Source organism: Ictidomys tridecemlineatus, chromosome 4, assembly GCF_052094955.1.
Source record: "Ictidomys tridecemlineatus isolate mIctTri1 chromosome 4, mIctTri1.hap1, whole genome shotgun sequence".
Classification (NCBI taxonomy): domain Eukaryota; kingdom Metazoa; phylum Chordata; class Mammalia; order Rodentia; family Sciuridae; genus Ictidomys; species Ictidomys tridecemlineatus.
Window position 1 is genome coordinate 103,747,870 of NC_135480.1, and position 19,194 is coordinate 103,767,063.

At 49.6% G+C, this 19,194-nt stretch overlaps 1 protein-coding gene across 1 annotated transcript in view; it reads left to right on the forward strand.

Moving 5' to 3' along the window:
- Window positions 1–19,194, forward strand: part of Grik4 (glutamate ionotropic receptor kainate type subunit 4) — a 410,759-nt gene that overhangs the window by 120,252 nt on the left and 271,313 nt on the right. The window contains 1 exon segment of the mRNA XM_078047176.1: window positions 8,368–8,499. Coding sequence (XP_077903302.1) covers window positions 8,418–8,499 — 82 coding nt within the window. The 5' untranslated portion in view covers window positions 8,368–8,417.

The following is a 19,194-nucleotide window of genomic DNA, read 5'->3' on the forward strand; positions in this document are numbered from 1 at the left end:
TGTTCTGAACTTGGGTGACTCTAGACTAGGTCTGTCATTCTGAATTGCAGGGGGATATCACTTACTTTGCTATGGACTGTCATTTTAAAGTTTCTACATGTCCTATCATCTTATTCCTGACTTCTGGGAGTGCTTGGAGCCTGGGCCTGGGTTTCTTCAAGAAATGCTTGGGTCTGGGGGTAGCTGCTTCCTGACCTCTGCCTGGAATTTAGGGGAAAATGATAAAGTCTTACTTTCTGACAGTGTTATCACAGGTGTCAGAAAGGCTGGTGTATGGGGCTGGGGATGTGGCTCAGGCGGTAGCGTGCTCGTCTGGCATGCGAGAGGCCCAGGTTCGATCCCCAGCACCACATACCAACAAAGATGTTGTGTCTGCCGAGAACTAAAAAATAAATATTAAAATCTCTCTCTCTCTCTCTCTCTCTCTCTCTCTCTCTCTCTCTCTCTCTCTCTCCTCTCTCAAAAAAAAAAAAAAAAAAAAAAAAAAGGCTGGTGTGCATGAGAAGTGACCATTGGCAGGATGTGTGTGGTGAGATGTCCACTTGGGTGTGACAGAGCCAGGTCAGGGAGTTCCGTGTCTGTGACCCAGCAGCTCCCAGCCTCAGGGCTTCGTTGTCACTGATACTGGTTAGAGTGCTTTCCTGTGGTCTTGACCTGAGCACCATCATCTGAGTCTAGAATAATTCCTCTCTGATTTCCGGTGGTGAAATTCTGACCGTGTCACCCTGTTGCACAACTGCCTCCGGACCCCCACCTCTTCTCCAGGCTGAGCCTGCACCTTTCAGACATTGTCATGGAAGACTGCAGTACACACAGGAGACCAGCCCCTGCAGGACATCCCTCCTCCTTTCAACACCAGAGAGGCTCCTAGCAGAGGAGAAGGCCATGTTTGGGAGGTGATTTAAATACCATCCTAAAAGCTGTTCCGTCCACCTCTCTTCCCCCTGCCCACTCCATTCCTCTGTGGACACTCCTTTGCAAGGTCTTTCGGCTCTAAATGTGTTTCACACAGCTCCAGAACTGGACTGTTTTGTTTCAAAGCCTCAGCTCACGTGGTCTCTGCCAGCTCGTCTCTCCTGGGGCCCAGCCTGGTGGCCTCAGATAAATGCCAGGGCCATTTTTCACCATTCCCAGCCAGTCCTGCCCTTCCCCTCCGACCCTGTGGTCCTCGTTCCACCTCCCCTGGCTTGCCGTGCTGGTGATCAGCTCTCCATCTTCTTACCGCTAACCACCTCCTTTTCAGTGGGAAGGAGATGGGGATGCTGTGGCTGCCGTGCCTTTTCTGTGAAGGGTGCTGGGCCCAGCCTGAGGTTCATGGGGAAAATCAGCTTAGGCTGCAGCAAAGACAGAGGGAGCAGGCTTTTGTCTTTAGAAAGGACATGCCTACCAGCAGGGCTAGACCTCAGCACAGCAGATACAGAGAAACAGCCCTCAGCTTTCTGCTCTGTGTGGACACCTTGCCATTTCTGAAAGCCACCATGCCTTGTCCTATCAGAGGCCTCTGGTCTCACATGCTGATTTCTCTGCCCTGATCTCCACCCTGCCCCATCCCACTGCCCCCACTGAAGCTAACTCCTGTCAAATTGGTCATCCTCAGGGAAGATGTCCCTCCCTGACACCTTGCACTTTCCCTTTGCCATCTGTAAAGATGGTATCTACTTATCTGAAGATCTGATTCATAGCCAGGTGCCATGGGGCATGCCTGTAATCTCAGGAGGCTGAGGCAGGAGGATGGCAAGTTCAAAGCCAGCCTCAGCAATAGTTAGGCACTAAGCAACTCAGTGAGACCCTGTCTCTAAATAAAATACAAAATAGGGCTGAGGATGTGGCTCAGTGGTTGAGTGCCCCTGAGTTCAATCCCCAGTACCAAATAAATAAATAAACAAACAAACAAATAAATAAATAAATAAACACTCTAATTCATGTATCTAAACAGCCCAGACTGGAAGGTCCATGAAGCCAGGGATTGCATCTCAGGGCTTGGAAAACTGCTTGTCATGCAGGGGACACTTGGCAGATGCAGTCATTGAATGAGGGAAACACAAATTGTACAGCGACACCGAGTGCGTCAGTATGCTTTGGGCAGACCGGGGTATGGAAACAATACATACCATTTTGCTTTAAGAGTACTTTACTCATTTGCAAAGCAATTCTGCATCCATTATCTCATTTGAGCCCCTTAGCAACCCTGTAAGGTAGATGGCATGAGAGTAATTTCCCCACTTTACAGCAGAGGAGATTGAAGCCCTGAGAGGTTAAGTGGTGGGTCCAAGGTCATGCCAGTCTCCTCCTGCAATCTGCTGGCTTTCCTTCTGTGCCAGCCTGAAGCTCAGTGGGGGAGGAGGGTGACTGCTTCCGGGGATGTTGACCTGCAGCAGCACTTTGAATATGTGAGGGCTGTGGATTCACACTACTTACAAGCAGGCGTGGGAGACCATCTTGTTGGGAGAAGATGTGGACATGGGCCAGGGAACTCTAAAGTACAAGACCTGGAGGGAAGTGTTGAGTGGGGATGGAGAGGTGAAAGGAAGGGAGTTCATATTTATCAATAGCATCATACCTAAGGTCCAGGCCACAACTTTTCCAGGGGTCATTATCTGAGTCTTTCAATTGAGGAAATGAAGCTCAGAGAGATTAAGCAATCAGCTTAAGGACACACAATGGCAGCTGGGATGGAAACCCTGGCCTCTGGTGAGGGATATTTATTTAGAGGTGCATCAGGGGCGTCTTTCTGAAATCTCCAAGGGAGTGGATTAGAGGGGGAAACGGTTGGGTAGTCATTCCTCTTGCCCAGTAGAGCCTGAAAATCCACAGGCGTTGTTCCTAGTCCTGTGTCTGGGTGCTACCACATCCCTATACTTGGAGTGCTCATGGGACACCCTCTCTAGGGTCAGTCCCATGCTGGGCAGGCAGCTTGGAGGCTGCTCTTCAGTTCATCCTAAGAAGTCAGACCAGGTCCTGCTCCTGGGGCAGGTACCAACCTCCTGTGGCACCAGGGCAAGCTGTCTCATCATAACTCATCACAGACTCCTGGGGGGCATCTCCTGTGGGAAACCCTAAGTCTCCTGAGGGCACTGGGCTGAAGGTTTTGCCAGAGAGCCCCCTCCATCTCATTGGTCCGTTGCCACCCCTGATTCAGCAAGATGTGCAGATGGCCGGTGTCCACTTGCACTGTGCTGGGCTTGTCCTCCAACATCATTATGGTCATCCCAAGGGCATTCTGGCATCTCCCCGGGGACAACTCTGCTTGGTTCTGGGACACAAAGAGAAGGTGGGTGTTAAAGGCGGTGGAAGAGAGCAGGGTCCTGGAGCTGAGGATGGCCCAGTTCCTCCATTTGCCAGTGTAGTGACCTTGGCAAGTCACTCAACCTCTCTGCCCTTGGCTTCTACATCTGCAGATGTAGAGGCCTATCTGCCTCCCAGGGGTCTTCTGAGGAGCAAATGAGTCCAAAATGGTCCTTTGCTCATAGCAAATATCCAATCAATATTATAAAATTCAGTTCTGAGAACTGTGGAATTTCAGAGCTTAAAAGAACCTTGGAGAACATCTAGTCTAATTCCCTCACTTTATAGCATCAGAAACTGAGGCTCAAAGAGTTGCCTGACAGAGTGAGGGGGCACGCTGGCCCCCAGCTCCCAGGATAGTCCAGCTTCCTCCCATCTCCTACTTATTACCATGGAAACTATATACCTACCAAGTGCACCCAAATGTATTAGGCCCCAAAGCTCACCTCTAGGAGGCCACAGGGCTTAGGGCTGCCTCTGTCCCCTTCCCTGGCCTCCCCTGCACTCTCCAGGCAGGTGCTGGCTGCTTCTTAGAGTTTCTCCCAGCCAGGGGGAGTCAGAGAACAGCGGAGAAGCCCACATCCATTTGTCTTGAGGAGCCTGGAGCGTCAGGAGGGGTAATCAAGATCTTGTTGCCCATAACTGAGAGAAAACCTGTAATTAATCTGGCTGCCCCTCTGATTTCCTCTGTCCTCCCTGCCACCAAACACTGTCTGGTGACTGTCAGCTTCCTCTCCATCCCACCCCAGAAAAACACGATTAATGATGTAGCAGCCTATGAGGTGAGAGAGAGAGGGAGAGAGAGCGAGCGAGCAGTGGAGGGACTGCAGGCGAGTCAGGAGGGGAGAGGTCATTCAGCACAGCTGGGCTGCAGGGGTCCAGACAGAGTGTGCACCTCAGAATGCAGTGAGCTGTCAGCAGGCTGTACCTGTCACGCTATCGGCCACTGCGCGTGACTCAGCAGGCGTTTATTGAGCTTCTACTCCATGTCGGCCCCATAGCAAGTACGTCAGGTAGATGCGTGCCTGAAAGACATGCTCCTGCCCTGCAAAGTTAAGTAAGCACTCATTCATTCACGGAGTCCACAGCGTTCCTTTGTAGCAGCCATGCTCCAGGCACTGTCCAAGGTGCTGGAGGTGCTGCCAAGAATAAGAGAAAGCTCCTGCCCGCCTGGGGCTTGCATTCCAAATAGAACATATCTCTTTGATCTGAAAGAGATATTTGAAGGGTGTCTCTCCTAACTTCGGGAATCAGAGCAATCTTGCCATTGTGAAAAATGACTAATTAGGTTTCCCTTCTGGAAAAAATGGGGAATGTCTGGAAACATCCAGGCAGGTACCAGGGAGAGCAGAGGGGAGAGTGTGGAAGCCCCAACTCCCAGTCCAGCTCTCTACAGCACATCTGTCAGGCTGTCTCAGTTCCATGTGATAAATGGTGCCCTGGAGCCATGGTCAGTGGAGGGCCAAAGGAGGAGAGCTTGCAGGGGTGGAGAAACGGTACCTGGATTATATTCCTCATGGGCAAGGATGCTAACTGTAACTCACTATAAATACATGGTGTCTGGCAGAGTCATCCACACACATTCTCTGATTGGATTCTTTCATTATTTCGATAGATATTTTGTGAGTGCCTACTATGTGCCAGCCTGTGCCAGGCACTGGGGACACAGGTGGAAAAGTCCGAATTGTTCCTTGCTTTCCTGGTGCTCATCATCCCAGAGGTAGGCATTCTTCTTCCCGTGTTTCCAGTGGATAAGGAAACAGGCTCCAAAGGGTGCAGTGCCCAAGATCATTCCTTACAAGATTGAGAGCCAGATCCAGCCTGACTTCAGTCCAACCCTGACTCTGTATCCATTGCAGTTGGCATGGCTGCCCCAGGGTATTCAGAACAACGCCCTCAATTGTATGGGAAGGATATGTTTCTCAACTCTTTGTTCTCTGAGGTTGACTGTATCCCCAGAGCCTACAACAGAGCCTGGCATATATTACAGCCTCAATAAATATCACCGAGCAGATAAGTGAACTGTCAAAGAGGAAAGAACTGTAAAAATCTGGTTAGGTTATATAAAAGTAATACTAAATACAGTCACTTACATCAAATGCTTTCTAGGTATGCTTGATCAGCAGGCTGCATAACAATTATTATTCAGATGGCTAAATAGGTGTCAGATTAGCCCATGTAAATTTTATTTGATGACAGAACTACACTCAATTTGAGCAAGTTCGGCTTATGTCGTTCATGGCCCTGAAGACTGGAGACCAGAACAGTGATGGCGGAGGTCTGGGGCTGCCTTGGATTACAACTGTGTGACCCTGAGCAGGATGATGAGAAATAATCTCCTCCTAAACTACACAAGAATAAAACAAACCACCATGTTGAACGTGTGGAGGGCTCAGTGGTTTGGAAATTTTTTCCATGTTCTTTATTGTATTTAATCCACCACACAAACTGTTACAGATGAGGCAGTTGTGCACAAGAACAGTGAAGTGTGACGCTCAAGGTCACACACAGGCAGGGCTGGGCAGGGCTCTGACTCCACCTCTTTCTTTTTCTGTCTTCACTTTTTCCACATGAGGCAGGAAGGTGAAGCTTCCAGATCCTTCACAAAGAAATTTGATGTCTTAATTTTAGTTTAATGTTAAAATGAGTCTAGTCTAAAACTTAACAGCTTGGCTTTTACTAACTAAAAATATTTTAATAATTTAGGGCTAAAAAAAAAAAGCATTGATCTTGGAGAAACAGGACCAAGAACCCCTTTTCCATCTGGGAAATCACACAGCACTTTCCTTGTCAGGACTGAGGGAGGCCTGTGTATGCAGGCCGAGCACTCCAGATCCTGGATCCTGGACCTTGAAACCTCACCAGAGGGACAAGGACTCAGTTCCACGTCTGTTGAGCTCACATGGTAGTGAGGAGACAGATAATCACTGAATAATCAACTTTATCCATAACAAGCACCAACGCCCAGCTTTCCTTGAGACTGTGTTTGCTTTAACCTATCTCTGCACTAACACCCGTGAATTAGGGGACAAGGATTCTGTGCCTGACTTGCCAACAGTGCAGTTGCTTTATCCCATTCCTCTCCCCTTTATCTCCCTCTGTCTTCTTCTAGCAGGGGATTGCTTAAGGCCTTCCATTCATTGAGCAAGTAGGTACTGTGCGGACATTGTGCCTAAGTAGTCTCTGGGGACCCAACAGGAAGCTGGAAACAGCCCTTGCCCTTAAGGAGCTACAGTGATCCCAGGCAGAGACACACAAAAGCGGCAGCCATAGAGGGAAAAGTGCTGCTGTCACAGCCACCGTGGTGGCAGTGATGGTGTAAGGAGAGGGGACACTGATTCTGGCAAGTGGCAGGGGCAAGGAGGGGAGAATGCTGCAGGGAGAGGGGACACTGTGCACAGGAAACTGCAAGTCGGAGAGGCGGGATGCTATTAAAAAAAAAACCTGTTTTTTTTTTTTTTTTTTCAGAAGTACAGCATAAAAAGAAAAGGCCCATATCCTGGAAGCCCTCATGCTAGTGCACACCCTAACCGCTAACTGAACTTCTGACCGTGCAGCATAACTTTGCCCATTTTGCACTTTGCGTAGATAGAATCGTGTGCCTGGTTTCTTTTGCTCATATTATATTGATGAGAGCCATCCTTGCTGAGGCCTTGTCTGTTGTGTTGTGTTGACATTTCTGCATCCCGTTCTGTTGTGTGACTATGCAGTATGTTTCCCCTTTCTGCTACTGGACTTTTGCGTATCGTCCAGTTTGAGGAAATCCAAAGAGTGCAGCTTTGAGTGTTCCAGGCCAAGTCTTTGGTGAGCATATCTGTGCATTTTTGTGGGAGATGTAGCCAGGAGAGGAGTTGTTGGGTCTTTAGGGTTTATGAAAGGTGCTTGTAGACTGGTTTCCCAAAGCAGCCGAATGCATTTACAGTCCCACTGACACTGTGTGAGAGTTCCAGTTGCTCGACACCCTCACTAACACTTGATGGTGTCTTTTTTTTTTTTTTTTTGGTGCCATTCTGGTGGGTAAACGTATAATTGTTATGATATAAAGTCATATTTTCCTGATGCCCAATGAAGCAGAGCTCCTTTTCAAATTTGTGCAGGTCATTGGAATACATTATCTAGTGAAGTATCTATTCAGATCTTTTGCTCATTATTCTATTGGATTGTCTGAGGGCAGGAGAAGGAAACATTCAAATGTTTTCTGCTTTCCTTTCCTGAGATTAGCATGTCCAGGTGCTCACCAGCTCTATTCTCATCCTTGTGATGGGGGAAGAGCTGCTTGGTTATTGACTCTGAATCTTAAGGTGTCTGAGAGGTCTTGCCAGTGGGAGGGGGATAGTAACCCTGCTGCCCTGGGGGGAGGCGTCCCCCTTCACAGCTCTGCAGTTGATATCAGGAAGGAAGGGAGGGGTTGGTGGAGGAAGCTGGGGAGGGGGTTAATTTTTAGCAGGCCACAGAAGCAGGCGTGGAACCTTCTGATGGTCTGCAATGTGTGCTTCTGCCCTTGGTATTTGCAGCCAGGGAGGAACTGGAATTCTCATGGCCCCTCTTCAACAGCTTCTCCTATGTTTATGTTAGCTTAGTTATTCCTCAGGTCAGCTCCTCTAAGAGGGGTCATTGTCACTTTTACAAAACAAGAAAATTGAGACAGCTGGCGAGTGGAGGGGCTGGACTTAAACGCAGCCTCTTCCCCACCCCACTGTCTGGCACGGGGAAATGCCGGGGGCCTGGGGCTAGAGGTGACCCTCCCCCCTTCCTCTTCTGTTCAGTCTGGGGTGCTGTTCCTTAAGAGTAGGTGGAAGTCCTCATTCCCTAGTGGAGATTTTGAAAGAAAAGGAGGCGCTGTGAATCCTGAGCCTCAGTTGCAGCATCTGCCCCCAGTGGACCAGGAGGCCGGGACTGAAACTCGAGTTTTCTTTGGGCCTGGTGGGCATGGGGAGGAACGGCATGGCCCCCTCCCACAGGAATTTCTGGTGTGGGGTTGTCACCCTCCCCAGTGGCTCTCCCTGGAGGCCCTGGTCTCTGGGTTGGGTAAGGGCGGCTCCCAAGCCCTTAGCACTCACCTGCTCCTTTGCTTTCTCACAGAGTTATGTCATGCCCAGACCAGCAGAGGGCTCCATGAGGATTTATAGAAGATGCCCCGCCTCTTGGCGCCTTTGGTGCTGCTTCCAGCGTGGCTCGTGATGGTGGCCTGCAGCCCGCACTCCCTGAGGATCGGTAAGTGTGGCCTGGCTAAGTGATGCTCCTAACCATTACTCCAAGGATCCATAGGCGACATCCGGGTGCTGCCCAAGCCTTGCAGGAGGCTGCCCGACCCTGCACTATGCCTTCCTGAGTTTGGCTGGAGCAGAGGTGGGGACGGAGGAGGCAGAGGTGGGGACGGAGGAGGCGGAGGTGGTGGTTTTGAGGCAGCAAGAGGTTGACAGATCTGATCTGGTTGACTTGAGCTCCCCTGGTGATAACTTCCTGGTACAATTCATGACAGAATCAGCCTACCCATGAAGAGGCAAAGAAGGGTGAGAATGGCCATGGGGAGTTCAAATCCAGGGCTAGAGGAAAGAGAACAGGTCACTTCTCCTCTTCTCTGACCAATCAAAGAACCCTGGAGATGGTGGTGTGTCCTTGGCAATTTGGATAAATCCAGGAGTCTGCTTGGTGACCCTGCCCTTGGCTTGCTGTTTGCTGGCTGTGGCTTGATTCTGAGAGGAAGGGCAGGATCCCTTCCGTCTCTCCCTGTCCTTGTTGGTTGGGTGGGTAGGCAGGGCTGCTACCTGTACCATCAGCAACTCCAAACCTAGAGCCGGGGGTGGGGGGATCATGTGTCTCCTCTCTTGCTGGGACTGAGTGAGGCTGGCCAACTGCAGGCCAAGGCATTCCAGATCTCCAGTACTGGGGACCCAGTCCTGGCTGCAGGGCTGAGGACGGTCTAGTGCAGCAGGCCCAATGTGGGCATCAGAGGGCTCAGCCAGGGAACCTGTGGGGTCAGGTCAGATGGGAGGGTGTCGGTAGTTTCTATATGTGCATGTGGGGTGGGGGCCAGAGTGGACAGATGGGTGGGCCACAGCAGTGATAAATCTAACTCTGTGTTGGTAACAAGAAGACCCACCAGCAGGGACCCAGGAACAAGGTTGGGCGACAGCCCTATAAGAGTAAAATACCAGGCAGGTTATCCAGATGGATGACCACATGAGGCTTCTCTTCACAGACTAGGGTGGGAGCCGTGTGTGGGTGACCTAAATGATGCTGGATCTGGATCCTAAACCCGATCCTAAAAGGACTTAAGGTTTAAGGCTAAATCCAGGCAAAGGACTTCAAACTCCAAGATTCCTCCAACTGCCATCAGGACTGGTCCTAAGGGCTGAGATTATGGTTGGCATGTGGTGATGGTCCAGCACGGACAGAGGCGGGTCAATAGCTGAGACCCTGGCCAAGCCAGGCCGGAGGCTGAGCCTGCGGGTCTCTGAGCTGCCCCTTGTGATGCCGTGCGCATGTTTCTGTGCACATGTAGAGGCTCTGCTTGAAATCAGAAGTATGCACAAGTGACTCCACTCTCCTCTCGCCCTGCCCTGACTTCCTGCTCTACAGTCTTTATAAAAAAAAAATTAGGGGGAATTAAAAACAAAATCTTCCCTCCCTCTTCTTCATTCATTTCTGCAGCAACTTCAAAATCTAATTTAATTCTGCTTAGTGGCAGTGCGAAAATGGTTCATATCCTTAAGATGCTTATTTATAAGATGCCTACAGTTATTCAGCATTTGCTGCAAGGTTTTCTAGGCCCTCTAAATGAGCGGATAAAGCGGTAACCCATCAATTTCCATTTGTCAATAATGGGAAGCGGAAAGGGATTGAGCCAGAATTGGGAGTGCCTCGCGGCCTTGGCTCTCCTGACACTTGTTCTCCTGGAGGGAAACAGAAAGTGGAGCCAACAGATCCCTCTCTTGGCTGCTGTGCTGACAACAGAGGGCTTTGCAGGGACCCTTTATGCTCCCACATCCACACTTTGCCCGGTGCTTGTTCAGCTGTCAATCAAGACTCTGCTGGCCTCCAGCTTTGGTTCATGCCAGGCCACTTCCCGCGATTTCCAGCTGAGGGCTTGCTGGCTGACAAGGTCAAACTGGCCCCATCTCCTGCAGAGACCAGGAAGCAGAGTTAAGCCAAGGAAGAGAAAGAAAAGAGAAAAACCCAAACAGCAATGCCAAGACCTGTTTTCCTGTCTCCTTGATTATCTTGAGAGTTAGGAGCTTTTAAAAATCTCCCCATCCTTGTGGATGGAGAGGTGCTAATTACATGCACTCCAGAAGGGAAGTGGAGTAGGGCAGGGATGGAAAGAGAAATAGGTCAAGAAAATATGAGTAGCTGTGCCTCATGGTAGGCAGCCGTGCATGCAGGTGGGCTTGCTGGGCAGACTGTTTTGGGGTCTCCCAAGTCCTTGAGAATCTCCTGGGAAAGGGGATCACTGCTCCCAGCATTGGAGTTTTGGAGGGTTTTCCCCAGTTCCTCAGTCTCAGAGTGGATGGCTGTCAAAACAGGTCTGCACAAAAGGACCCAGAATTTCAGAGATAAATGGTCCAGCTTGCCCCATCCTCAGCCCCGCTTGTCGCTGGTGACAATATGGATGTTTGTAAAGAGGCCGCCAAACCCATTACCCTGTCTTGTGATGGCTGTTTTTCATTCAAGTGAGGCACAAGGTGGGAGACAAAGCCAAACTGTCTATTGCAGTGTCCGATGTTTACCCTCAAATGAGGTTTTGGGTAAGAGAAAGGGATTTTATTTATGGCTGCGAGGCTGCCCGCATAAATTCCCCAAACTCACACGCATGTGTCAGCCCCCTCAGCCATCCATCTTCTGAAAATATTCTTTGATTTTGTTTCTGTCCCTCTGGGTCCTGAGTGGTGACTGTGGAGCCACGAGTTAATAAATGTCCCAGGAAGACCCCACCCCGTCTCTGTAGAACCTCCATTACTTAAAGAGATCAACTGTGGTCATAATATCTCAGAGACGTAAAAGGTAGTAAAGATCCATTATCCAACCTGCTTATTTTGCAGATGAGGAAACAGGCCCAAGGGTCAGTGGTTTGGCCAAGGTCACATGGCAAGTGACCTGGCTAGCAGTGGTCAGCTGAGAGCCTGTTGCCCTTGACTCTTCTCTCCATGTGCCCATGGGTGAACTCCCTTAGCCACTGGGGAACAGAGTCACCTTCCACAGTAGGTGAAGATTATTACCTCTTGTAGTGTTCTCTAATTTCTTCTGGAAAATTTCAGACATTAGCCAATGCTGTCCTAATGCAGGGAACTCGGTATGTATTCTCTAGGCAGATGGACGCAGGGATTTCCAGCTGCCGCATTCTCTACCCCCGACTCCTGCCATGCTGCGGTCACACTGAATCGCTCGCTGTGGCCCGGCTGTACCAGGAACTTGACTCCAAGCTTTGCCTATGCCCTTCCTGTGTCATAAGTGCTCTTCCTCCCATTCCATTCCCCTCTGCTTAGAAAGCATCTCCATCAACTCTCCTGCATCACCACTGGCTTAAACAGTTCTCTGCAAATCTTTTCCCAGTATCTTCCTGTCCTCCCAGGGAGAGTTCATCTTTTCTTTAACATTCTCCCATTCCCACTGTTACATACATTTGTTCCTGCACTTATGGTGCAATATTCTAATTATCACAGCATTTTCTTACCAGAATTTGGACTCCACTGGAGGCTGGGCACATGGCATATACACATGTGTGGCTCCAACTCAGTAAGAGTGATGGATGCGTTCATGGCCTTTCCCAAATACTATGTTTTGTACCATGTTTTTAAACTGTTTTCTTCCTGTCTTACCTATGTGCAAAGAGTTAGACCTGTGGGAAGAAGTAGAAGAGACAGGAGAAAGAGGAGGAGAACATGTCCATATATCTGTCTTTCATAGAAGAGAGAATAAGAATTGGCTGAATGTCCTGATTGGGTTCTATGGAAAGTTTTGGCTGCAATAATAAATGCATTGATTCAATTATTCATTCATTCATTAATTCAATTCATTTATTGAATGCAGTGTGACAAGCACTGGGGATATGGTGCTAAATGATAACAGTCAAAATAATCACTTGCCATGGGAAAGGCTTTATTCTCTGTTGGGCCAAGAATATTCTCTAAGTTGCCGAGGCTGGCTTTGAAATTGAGATCCTCCTGCCTCAGCCTCCTGAGCTGCTGGGATTACAGGTGTATGCCACCGTGCTCAGCTTGGGATCTCTGATTATTATAGAAATCATATTAAGTACATTTTGTTGTGTTTGGTAAAGAAATTCAAAGATAGACTCATTATAGCTAACATAGTCTTATCTTGCTTTTCTTTAACACTTTTACCTCCAAAGAATTTCCTAGAAACATATAGTGCAGCTGACAGATGAGGAAGCTGAGGCTTGGGGATTCCAGAGGCTTGGGAAGTCCTGCTTGGTATGGGTGGCACCACACACATTGGCAAGTTATTGCAGCGATTGAATCTCTTTTCTGCTTAAGGTTTCCCTGCATGGTGGAGCAGCAAGTGCTTGGATTTATTGGACACTCTGCCTTACTAGGACCCCCGAGCACTTTACAACTACATTTTTTTTACTTAGTTGCTTTCCTCCAAAGAGCTTGAATTCTTTGCAGGGAATGTTCAACTTAGAACATTCAAATGTTATAAAGATGAAGCTAATAGGAGAATTGGGGGAGACAAGAGGGAAGAATAAAAAACATTTTCTGTTGGCCTTCTGCTGTGTATTAAATATATGTGACACACCGAGATGCTTGGCCTTGTTGAGGATTTACCATGGGGTTTTTTGAGTAGTGGGCTCCCCTAATAATCTTACCATGTGATTTGATTTATGAAATTTTGATTGGTGCGTAACTTTTCATCTTGGTTCCAAATTGAGTCATCCATATAGCCAATCAATTGGTCTTTCACATTAGTGACAAATAGAAATTGATGACTTTCTCCTTCATCTGTCACCTAGAAAGGGAATATAGAAAGATTTCTGGGACATAAATCTCTCTTCTGCTGAGTAATTTAGGGGAGTCTGTGTCTGCTTTATTCATGCCTTTATTCCCAGGTCTAGAGCAGTGCCTGGCCCACCGAGGGCTTAGTCATGGTTTGCTCTGTGGGTTTTCTATGAGAAGCTCTGAATCTTGAGTTGACCTTTCAGTTCTCAAATTTCTCTCCTCCCGGAATGCTTAAGAATACTAATCAATTTTATTGTTAGCCCACAAAATAGATAGTTAGGAGCATGAGTATTTTGCCCAGCTGGGATTACAGGTGTAATCCCCCGCTCCCTGCCCTGGTCAATGTCTGCACGTGTGCCTGCACAGACCTCTGCATGCATCAGGATCTCTCTCCTCTCCCTCTTGCTTCACCTCTGCCACCAGCACATTTTTAGGTGGGCAAGGGAGGACTGGCTGCTTTCAGACAGGCACCCGACCGTGTTCTGTGTGTCATTATTCATCCTCACTCAATTCAGGAGCATCACACAGGATGATTTCAGGGTGTTGACCTCCCTCCCCCTTTCCAGAACCCAGTGTGAGCCATAGACACACGCTGAAGTCTTTTCTGCTGAGAAGCTAGGGATGGATTAGGCCTAGATGCTTCATTTCATAGAGGAGAATTACTGGGGTCCCAAAGGCAAAGTGAACTGGCAGAGGTCCCTTTAGCAGCACCAAGGCTCCTGACTCTCAGCTGCCGGGTGGTATCAGGGTATTGGGCATTGCATGCACCAGTTCAGGTCCCCCAGCATCTGTGAAGCAGGTACAGGGGAACACATCTCATGGAGGCAACCTGAAGCTCTCAGGGTCTGTGATTTGCTCAGGCTTGTACAGTGGTAAGTGACCAGGTCAAAGTGGGCAAAGTGAGTAGGATCTGAGTCCTGAGTAGCTTCTTGGCAGTCCATTCACAATGGGTAACATCTCAAAGCCGATAGGGGCCAGTGTTCTGGTCCCTGGGCCTGACAAAGTGGGGCTGAGCCTAAGAGAATAGGCAAGTAATGACAGTGAACCTTGGTAAGTCTGGCTTATCTGTTCTGTTTTCTTAAACATTGTGCTTGGTCTCTGCAAGAAAACTAAGCAAGGTCCCAGTGGCAGGAATATCAGAGATGAAAGGGTGGGGCCCTTGGTCGGTAACTGCGAGTCCTAGAGATAATAGAGTTGATTTCCATATAATTTTGGTGTGTGGCTGCCTGTGTTCATTTGTGTTAGGGTGACCTGGTTCCCCCAGGCCTCACTTTGTCCCTCAATGAACTTCCCTTTTGGATACAGCAGATTTCAGGCCTGCCTGGCAGGGTGGCCGGTGGCCTAATCAGCCGCATTGGGGTGAACAGAGATCACCATGGCACTGGGAGAACCAGCACTGGTGATAACTTCTCGGAATATCAAAAGCCTGTCTCCAGCTCTGTGACATGCTTTTACAAAGTCTCGCTTTGTGGAGCGAGTCATTTGCAAGCTGGATTTGTGGGGCAGGGGGCGGGAATGTAGAAATTATGGAGAGAGATTTTGCTTCTGTGTAAAACAAAATTGCTTACCAGGCAGAAGGAATGGGCTCTTCTGGACCCCAGGGTCCCCAGAGCTGGAAGTGGCCACAGATAGGTTGGAAAGGGATTTTAGTATCGGAGGCAGGGTTGGACCTGTTACTTCCAAGACCCCTTCCAACCTGGGATTCTGTGATAGAATGTTTTAGCCTTTGGTCTCGTGCTCTCACAGGAAGACATTTCAGGATCATTGTGTCCTCATTAATAACCATTAACAAGAGCTTAGATTGAGGCAGCCATCTGCCTAATTAAAGCTATGACCCCATTTGGTTCCAATTGCTTGGCTAAGCCAGGTAAGACACACAGCCCTGCTGATCCTTTAGTTCTGTCGGTGTGGACCTGGCCCGTCTGCTGCTTCCCTTCTCCCTGTGGACCCTGATGGAGGAGTTGGAGAAGCCCAGGTGATGGAGGCAGCTGCTTAGATCTCAGCCACACTGTGTGTGTGTGTGTGAGAGAGAGAGAGAGAGAGAGAGAGAGAGAGAGAGAGAGAGAGAGAGGAGAGCGAGAGAGAGGGTGGGGTATGCTCATGTGCATTGGCAGAGCCAGAACGTCCCATTCAGCCTCATGGCTCAGCTGCATGCGAGCCCGTGGTCACACTTGGCTCTCGTTAGTCTGAACAAGCAGGCACACTTCCGTATATGCTTCCTGGGGGGTGGTGGGGTGCACGGGGTGGCAGAAAGCTGCAGACAGCTGTGCTTTCTCCTTCCACCTTGACTCCTGGTGGCCTGGGCTGAAGAGGCTCATTAGGTTCACCCTGAAAGAATGCTATGGAGAGGGCCCAGCCTAGTCGGCTGCTGGGCGTGCATTGGCCTGCACAGTCCCCTGGCCAGGGAGACAGTGCCTCTGTGCTGGCCTCCAGAAGGCTCCAGCATAGTGTAGAGGTTAACCCAGCTCATGGGCTCTGGAATCAGACTGCCTGGTGGTGAATCTGAGTTCCTCCCTTGATAGCTGTAGGATTTGGGGCAAAGACTTAATTTCTGAGTGCCTCAATTTCTTCATCTGTCGCATGGGGTCATAGTCCCTACTTTGTTTTCATGAGAACTTGAGACGATCCTATGGAAAAAGCCCTTAAAGTGCTAGCCAGGCCTATGCAGGCGCTGGGAAAGTGGCCTCTTTACTGAGAGAGAGCATTGATGGACGAGCTGGTCTCCATCTCTTCACCTTCCTCTGCCCCTTTCCCTCCCCCGTTTCTTCACCAAATCTTGTCTCGTTCCTTTTTCTTAAACCTGCTTTAAATTCACCCCGTTCTAGGTGATGGGAGTCCCAGCTGGTTTGGAGAGCTCTTACTTCCAGAATTCTCCATGTGCAGGTGGGCATGTGCTCTGTCGCACGTGTTTCCCTGTCTTCATGGTACTTACCCACCTGTTTTATGCAAAGGGTTTTTTAAAAACCTCATTTTAATTCCATCTACTCCAGGAGCCTGAGAGCATCCTGAAGGGATGGGCTCCAACTTCTGTGTCCTTACAGCACCGTGGACTCTCCACACTAGAGTTTCGTCCCAGGCACTGGCTAATGGATTTGAATGATCACCTTCTCAAAGACCCCCTTTAGCCCCGTCCCTGTTCATCATCCCTCTATTTTTCTCCTTCCTTTTACAGCAAAGCTCTGAAAAATAATTGCCTATTCAAGTTGTCTCCATTTTCTTCCTCGCTCTCCCTATCAATAGGACTCTCCACAATCAGACTCTCAGCTCTCAGTGACGCCCCTATGGCTAACTCAGGCGATCTGTTCCCAGGCCTCATCTTACTGGGCCTGTCTTCCACTGCCTCTTGCCTGCAGGGCTTCTTCCTTTGGCCCCAGGACCACATCTCACCCGGTCCTTGCTGCAGCTCACTGGCTCTGCCTTGGACTCCTTTGCTGTTCCCTTTCCATGTCTTGATCTCTGCACGTGAATGTGCCCCAGGGCTCTGTCCTGAGGCTTCTTCTCTGTCCTCACCCAGTAGGTGATCTTGCTTTCTTCTGGTCCAGGTGCCTCTACAGGACATGACTCTCTGTCCTCACCTCCGGCTCTGACCTTGCTCCATGACTCAGTAACTCACACCTGCCACTGCCCACTCACATCCCCACTTGGATCGACAGAAGCTCAACCTTGACATGTGTTAAACTGAGCTCTTGATTTCCGTTCCAAGCCTGGTTCTCCTGCCGTCCGTCTTCCCCATTTCATAGATGGTAATGCTGTGCTATCTGATTGGACTTGGGCTCTGAACTTTGGCGCTGTCCTTAGTTTCTTCTTCCTCTGCCACCCGACACCCTCTCCATCCGCAATCCTTTTGGCTCTTCCTTCCAAGCACAGCTGGTAGCCCTTAACCACTTCCTCCCACCTCAACCATTGCTGTCCCAAACCATCTTCTGCCTCCCTTGCATTATCATGAAGCTTTCCTACCAGCTTCCCTGACATCCCCCGCCCCTCACCATATTAGGGATGCAACTCAGGATGCTTTACCACCTACGTTCCCAGCCCTTTTTATTTTTTTTTATTTTGAGGGTCTTGCTCAGTTCCTGAGTCTGGCCTTGAACTCCTCCTGCCTCAGCCTCCCAAGTCCCTGGTGTGTGCCACGGTGCCCAGCTCTCTGTGTCTCGCTGATGCGATCGCTTTTTTTCTCAAAATGGCAGCAAAACAATTCTCCTAAACTGTAAGTTAGATCACATCAGTTCTCTGCTCTAGCCCATCACTGGCTTCTTGTCAGAATAAAACACAGTCTTCATAATGGCACGGGGCCCTCTATGTTCTGGCCCCACTGTGTTCCATTCTCCCGCCTTACCCTTCTGCCTCTTGCTCACACCACACCAGCCCCAACCAAGACACACTAGCTTCTTTGTTTTTCCCCAAACATACTAACTGGGCTTCCACCCCAGGTCCTTTGTACCTGCTGTTTTCTCTGCTTAGAAAATTCTGGATATCTGCATGGTTCATTCTCTCACAACTGGTAGGTCACACCCTGACTGTCCTTGGCCCCTCCCCTGTCCCCATTCTTTCTATCTGCCCCTGCTTTATTTATTAATTTTTTTGTAACATTTATTGCTAGCTGGCATTCTTGTCTTACGTGTTTCTTGTCTGAATCTTCCCATGAGGAAAAAGGCTTTGTTTTGTTCTCTGCAGTTCCCCCAGCACTTGAAATGGAACCTGGTATATAGAAGATGCTCACTAAATATCTGCTGAATGAATAATGAATGATGCAGAGGCAAGGGAGGCCCCCGAGGAGCTTCAGAGTTGAAGGCACAGGCTGGTGGTCTTCCTGACGGGGAGGCACCTCTTCCCAAGCCTTGCTTGTTGGGAACAGTGCCGTGATGCAGTTGGCTCCCTGTCCCCTTGTTCTCTGATTCCTGCAGCCAAACCCCAGTTCCTGAGGCTGATCTTGCTCCTGTTCTGAGGAAGCCCAGGCCAGCAGTTAAATGACTCAGCATCGACATGAGTCTTGGCTGTGGATCTTGCTTTGTTCCTCAGATCCAAACACCAGGTTCCTGGCTTGTAATCCACCCCCACCAGTGTGGCCCTTGCAGTACCCAAGTCTCTCCTGTCATCATGTCAGAGACCTCGCTTGAATACTGTGACTGTGCCCAAACCCCCCTGGGAGCATGTCTGGCCTTGTTGGTCTCAGTTTCCCAAAAGTCCAGAGACCCGCACCTGGGCCCAAATCCCAGTGGATCTCTGCCACCTGCTGCCAGTGCTTTCCTGACACTGCCGCTCTTGGCCAGGAGTCTGCTTGTTGTCTGCCAGGAGACTTTACCAATTATGACTATCCGCTTGTGCTTAGGTTTGCAAATTCCAAATGGCGGCCGGGACCCAAATGTCGCCCATCCACCTTTGAATAGTGATGACCATTGATTTTCTTTCTATCAAGCCTAATTCTGTCCCTCTATGCCGACTGTTCAGACTCCACCTTTCCTCCAGGGCCATACAGAGCAGGTCTGATGCTGTTCCCTGTGATGGTACCTCGGAGACGGGAAGCACCGTCATTTCCTGTTCTAACATCTTCTTTCTCCCAGAGATCCATTATCAGGGCCGTTGTTCCTTCTATCACATTGCTGGGCTTCCACTCATCGTCCTGGCCACCCTCCTCGGAAAGGGTTTTCTTTCTTCCTCATAATGAGAACAAGATTCCCCAAATTAGAGGCAGGCACTCCCCTCCTCTGGTTCCAATGCCCGCAGGCACCTGCTCCCACCTGTGGCCTCAAGTGCAGAGCCTGTTGTTAGACCCCTTCCCACCAACCCTGGCTGCCCAGGCTCCTGTTCAGGAAGGCCAACCTAGGACTCAGCGGTGAGACACAGCCCTGCTCCTCACAGACTGGGCTTTGCTCGCAGCGCCCGGGGCTGCGGCTACTGCAAGGTCTGAAGGCACCTGTGTGAAGGGGCTGGGTGCTGGGTGGGTTTCCTAAGT